This window comes from Morone saxatilis, unplaced genomic scaffold (assembly GCF_004916995.1).
Source record: "Morone saxatilis isolate NCDOM2014 unplaced genomic scaffold, NCSU_SB_2.0 Contig19, whole genome shotgun sequence".
NCBI lineage: Eukaryota > Metazoa > Chordata > Actinopteri > Moronidae > Morone > Morone saxatilis.
Genome location: NW_023339751.1, coordinates 11,232,019 through 11,237,879, shown reverse-complemented (window position 1 = coordinate 11,237,879; position 5,861 = coordinate 11,232,019). Strand labels below are relative to the sequence as shown.

The 5,861-nt window shown below is 41.4% G+C and overlaps 1 protein-coding gene across 10 annotated transcripts in view; it reads left to right on the top strand.

Moving 5' to 3' along the window:
• Positions 1-989: 989 nt before the first annotated feature.
• The window catches only part of tp53bp2a (tumor protein p53 binding protein, 2a), a 38,182-nt gene continuing 33,310 nt past the window's right edge, over positions 990-5,861 (top strand). For 5 of the 10 annotated variants that reach the window (XM_035663269.1, XM_035663268.1, XM_035663263.1 and 2 more), the window contains exons 1-2: positions 990-1,248; positions 1,534-1,696. In XM_035663269.1, coding sequence (XP_035519162.1) covers positions 1,670-1,696 — 27 coding nt within the window. In that variant the 5' untranslated portion in view covers positions 990-1,248; positions 1,534-1,669. The remainder of the gene's footprint in view (positions 1,249-1,533; positions 1,697-5,861) is intronic. The other 5 variants (XM_035663270.1, XM_035663265.1, XM_035663271.1 and 2 more) reach the window with 3 other exon arrangements.

Sequence of the window (5,861 nt, the reverse complement as noted above, 5' to 3'; positions counted from 1 at the left end):
CCCCAAGAACTTGTAGGTGTCCACCATCTCTACCTTCTCCCCCCTAATCTCAACTGGGGAGGGGGTCCTCTTGCGGCCCCGGAAGTCCACCACCAGCTCCTTGGTTTTCCCTGTGTTGATCTGTAGGTGGTTTCTGTTGCACCACGATGAATGAAGTTCTCGATCAGGTCTCTGTACTCCTCCTCCCTATCATCTGTGATACAGCTGACAATGGAGGAGTCATCAGAGAACTTCTGTAGGTGGCAAGTTAAAGCAGAAATCTGAGGTGTAGAGGAGAGATTTGGATGTCCTGCACCAATAAACTGAGCCATTAAGATATCATTTATATATATTACATATATCATAATGGCTCTCCTTGTACAGAAACCCCTTTAAAATAAAGAAGGTCAATTAAACATCAGAGATATCTTAGTTAATTACAATCTTGGGGTGTAACGGATGACATGTAATCAGGATACAAACAAGGCAACTGTAATCCATTACAGTTGCCTTGTTTGGGTAAAAATTGGGATTATTTAGCAGTATTACAATTTTAATATATATATATATATATATATATATATATATATTACATTTACTGAGCGACACACACTTTTAAATCTTTCCATTTTCCATTTTATTTGCAAAAGTTCAATTTATGTCTGCTATCTTATAATAACATATTGGTTTTACATATTTGGTAATGAGGTAATCCAAAAGTAACAGAGAGTACGTTACTTGGATTAGGTTACGGGCTATATTTTCTTTACAAGTAATTAGTAAATGTATCGGATTACATTGTTAAAGTAACCCTCCCCAACCCTGGTGAATTGTTTGACAACTCATAATAAATGAATCTGTAACGTGAACCCTGTCAAGCTGTTACGTGATAAAGCTGCTCCCCCATAACTCCGCCCACTTCAACTTCAGCTTTCAACTTGTGAAAAACGAGCGGAGTGAGACCTCCTACCTATCTCCGCTCCACCTCACGGTTGGTCTCTACACTTTGAATGTGAGTTTAATCTGCTGCTTGTTGTCCTACTGAACAACCCTGGCCGTGGATGTTTTAAAAACGAACTTTTGTTTCCCACAAGTTTGCGAAAAGGGGTACGTTTGATTTCACACACAGTAGAATGCAGTTGGGGGTGTTTTCTGCTCCCAAAACGAGGCGGAGCTTAAATTCCTAAGTGGACTGAGTTTCCTCCCGGTACGTCACTCTGGGATAGGCTGCGAGCTGTCGAGCAACACTGTCAGTCAACGGGGTTTCGGGTAAGAAAAACCTACAAAATATCCAACAAAATATCCTCCGTAGGTTTATAATTAATGTTACAGGTAGTTTGCTCCGGAAACGACTGGAATTCACCTGTAGTTTCTAACCATTGCAAAGTTCTCTATGCAACTACAACGAAAACTTTTGTCGCGAAGGCCTTGTTATTTGTTTGCAACAGGTCCAACGACACGGGATGAATAAACATTAGTGTGTGTGTTTTATTTTTTGGTGGGAAACTGGTTTATGTTTGTGAAACTACGACGTGCTGTGTGTTTTCGATGCAGAACAGGACCCCGCCGCGCAGGAGGAGAAAGTATAGCCTTACCCGACCGCGGGTTTAGGCTCCGGGATTAAAGTGATCGCCAGTCCCGCAGCTTTCTTTCGTCGAAACTGGGATTCGTGCTGTGTTTGGTTAGCTAAATGCGGTACGAAGCTAAAATGATGCCGGTGAGTTCGTTGTTTTTATTCACTTACCTACAAGTTTGAACGCTGCCCTGTAGTTTGAATGCATCTGTTTTCTGTTATTTGTATCGTCGGCGATAAGAAGCCCTGCAATGTGTCACCTGGGCATTTAAATTGACGTGGCAAGTTGATGCGGTTGCTACTTGGTGCCATTACTATGGCAGCACAGGTTTTCTGTTGTGAAGTTTATTATCTGTGACGGCTATATATATATTTATTTATGTGTGTGTGTGGTTATAAGTCACGTCATTTATTTGCTTTCTGGGATATTATCCTCCCTGCACACACGGTTACATTGCGTGTAAACCAGTGTAGGTCCCCTGCGTCAAAATGCCTAGTTCACATGTCTATATCCAGTTATGAGTAAGCCGACATTTACCTGACAAGATAGTTTAACTTTAACTGTAACTGCATGTGTTTGTTTATTAATTCTATATAATTGTTAGTGTATGCTAATCCATCCTGCAGAAGGCACATGCCAAGTCTGGCTGTTAAACCCTCTGCTTTGGACTCAAGCCATATTAAAACCACCATCATCATCATCACCATCATCATCATCACCATCAAAGGTCCATAGCTTCTGCTGCAGTGCAAGGCTCTATGTCTCAGCCCTTCTTTGATATGTTGGTGAGGGCAGCGGCTCACTGTAAATAAACAACCTTCCAAACAAATAGAGATTAAGACGAGTTTAATTAAGTGTTTTTTTTTTTTTTAAATGATGCTGTGTTACTTCTCTGCGCTGAAGGATCAAAGGTCAAAGAAGTGATGGCTGGATTTGTAACTAGTAAGCCTTTAACCCAGCTCAAATCTGTGTCTAGAATTTATTTACCAGAGATTACCGTGGCAAATGGGGGCAGCAATTAACAAACATTTTCATTTGTGATTCATCGTTATTTCAAGAAAATGTTACTTCAGTGCCTACAATTTCTCAGAGCTCAAGGTGACCTGTTAGTACTGCTCATTTTGTTGAACCATCATAAAGATGTACTTGTTTTATAATATAAAATGGGGGGAAAAAACAGCAAATCATCACATTTTAGAAGCTGGAAGCATTCTGCCTTGGTAATTGACTTAAATTATTAATCTGTTATCAAAATAGTTGCATCTTAATTATCTGTTGATCCTTGTTTAATAAACTAATCATTTGGGAATAAATGCAATGTCAGCACTAGTTGCCAGGACGTTTAGTACAGCACAGTCACCATCGCAACATTAATACTGTATTATTCAGCGTTTTTGTCTCAGCTTCTCTGGTTAAACTCTGGACGCCGTTTGTCTTTGTTAAACAAAAAATGTTAAATCACACAGTTACACTTTGTTTACAGCAATGTTAACAGCTAATGAATAATTCAGTCGTAATCCTCTGCGGAAGTATGCCCATGTTCTGCTGCTTCCAGTAAATCAGCCTGATCAGTGAATTAATCATCTTAGCCGTGGAGACGGAGTCGTATTTGGACGACTCCTGTGTGGCGCGTGACCTCAGTCTGCTGCTGACATATTGTCATTTGTTATCGCCAAGCCCCGTTCTTGTGGACACAGATATAAATTGTCACCCGTACATGTTTTCATACAAGATCTGTTTCTTCATAGGCCACGTGAGACCTTGGTAACTGCCCCCCTTACCTCGATCCTGTCACCCGAGAATATATATGTGTGTGTGTTTGAATGAGACACAGCTTCTGGCATTCGCCTGATAAACACAAAATGGCCTCTATAAAGCCACGTCTGATGCAAGTTATTGTCTTAGAAATTACACCCGTAGCCCATGACCCTGCTTGTACGGGCCAGGGGCTCGGGGGTGGTGAGAATGTAGTGTGGTAATTGCTGGCTGGGATGGTAAATAGGGGGTCACTGTTTCCTGAACACAATGAGCTGTAGGGGCTCTTTAACAGCGTGTTGTGGAGAGCACATTGTGTGTGTGTGTGTGTGTGTGCGTGTGCCTGTGCTGTGGCAGCACCCTGATAAGGCATGCTTACCCTTTTATTGAACCATAGCATGGTGTATAACTCATTTACCCCTGATTTATTGCTATCTCCACTTAAACCAGTCTTTGTGCTGCAGACACTTATTAATGCCACATGAATTCTATGCTGTTTTTTTTTTTTTTGTTTTTAGCCCATATCTCGTTTTGTAAATCATAGTCAGTAAATAAGTAAAAAGGTGGTAACAGCTCTCGGGGGGGAGTGTTTGCATTGTTTTGGATTTTCAGTGTTGCAGGCTCAAATACCACATCACTTCCTCATTCCTCTCCCATGACACAAGCTGCTTGCTGTGTAGATTTTCAAGCAGATACACTTTTATTTTCTTTTGTGCCGGGTCTGCATTATTTAGCTCTTCATTCTCTGACCACACGCATTTGTAGCACGTCTCTGTTACGCCGCAACAAATCTCACCGCCGCTAGACTTTGTGGCGGTGTAGTGATGGTGGGAAAATGAGGTGATGCTCTGGGAAGCCTGATTTCACTGCGTGTGTCAACAGAAACCTGAGTAGGCTTTCTCTGCGGCCACTACAGGCTTTGTGTTTTTACTCTGTGTGGTGGTTGCGTAAGCAGGCGGTCACATCACTGATAGACAAGGACATTCAAGGGTAATGTTTTGACTTTTATGTGAAGAAGAGTCAGCCGAATGACCGGCTGTATTAACTGAAAAGAGTGCTGTGAAAAATGGAGGCTTTTAATGACAACAAAGCTGGCTGTTATTTATGTCTATCTTAATATCACTTCAGAGTACTGTAATATTTTGTACACAAGGCGGAACAAAGAATATTTGCTGAGAGACGATTGGTGATTTTTAAAGAAGCTATATAATTGTCTTCAGTTCGATTGTGCATCACACTAAAGCCACAATACAAGCGTCACATTAGCCTGCTTTCTGGGAGGAAGCACAACAGAGTCACCTGAGCAGGTATTGATGTGAGGAATCCAGCGGAGAATCAGATTGAATTGGTACAACTCCAGAAAGGCCCCTTTCCACGCAGCGAGGGCATTGTGACAGCACTGTCTTAAGGTTGAAACACTGGTCTAGCCATGGGTCAGAAGTGTACTCAGGGTGGTCTGGGACTCAACCTTCTAGGAAGCGTGTGGCGCCTTTTTTTATTTTTTTTATTTAATTGTCGCAGGAACTGAGATAAAGCAGGAACTCAGTCAGGAATCAAAAGTTATTTTTGTGCCACTCCATTTGCACATCTACAACATCTGAAGAGTCACGAAGATAAAGTAAATTAGACTGATAACGGAAAGCAGTGAGTTTTTTTGCATGTGGCTGGACAACAACACAGTTAACGTTGTTCCTGATAATTTACTGCTGTGTGAGTTTAATCTTTTGAGTGTATGTTCGTCTGCTCTATAGCTGTGTTTAAATATCAAACATTTATCATCCTTCATTAGCATTCATAGTCCTAATATTGACTGGAAACCAATACCTGCCTGTGTGAGGAACATTTCTGGCCCAGGGATGTTTGACGGGACAAAAACTATTGCCCAGGAACTAAATTTAGACCCAGCTTCCTCGGGTTAGAAACGTGGCTAATGTTCCTGAGTCCCAAAAAAAAAAAAAAGGGTTTCTGGAAAAGGGCTTTGTGCTCTGCCTCCTTCAATCACCCACTCTGCTGCTTCAACAAGGTCTCTTTTGGATATGACAGATTAAACATCACAAAGACTTTCATTCAGTGTTCATATTTTTTGGGAAGCCAAAGCGTCTGTCACATTTTGAATCGCTACCTCTTGGGTTTTACTTTCTCTCAAGAGATCAGTGTTGATGAACGATAGATAGTAAAAGACAGTAAATTCCCATCCAACAACAGTCAGTTTTCACTCATTTATTTATATTGCACTTTTAGGTATATTATCTGTTATAGCCTACAGTTAGCTGTGGCCTTTTTATAACTCTGAATGAATTCATCCAACTGTCAAAAGAGCTTGGAGAGAAAAAACAGGTACATCCTCTCCCCTCTCCCATTTCCCATATCTCCCAGATAAGCAGAAAGTAGGAACTGTCTCATCACGTAGACCAGGAATGGAGGAGCATTGCGAGAGTGCAGATTATAATGTGATAGTCTAAGTACTGCAGTGCAGACGGAGAAGAGGTTGCACTGATCGAAGAGTCACAGCTCGCTGCAGCTTCAGTGTGTTGTAAAAGCTGCTTGTTTGGG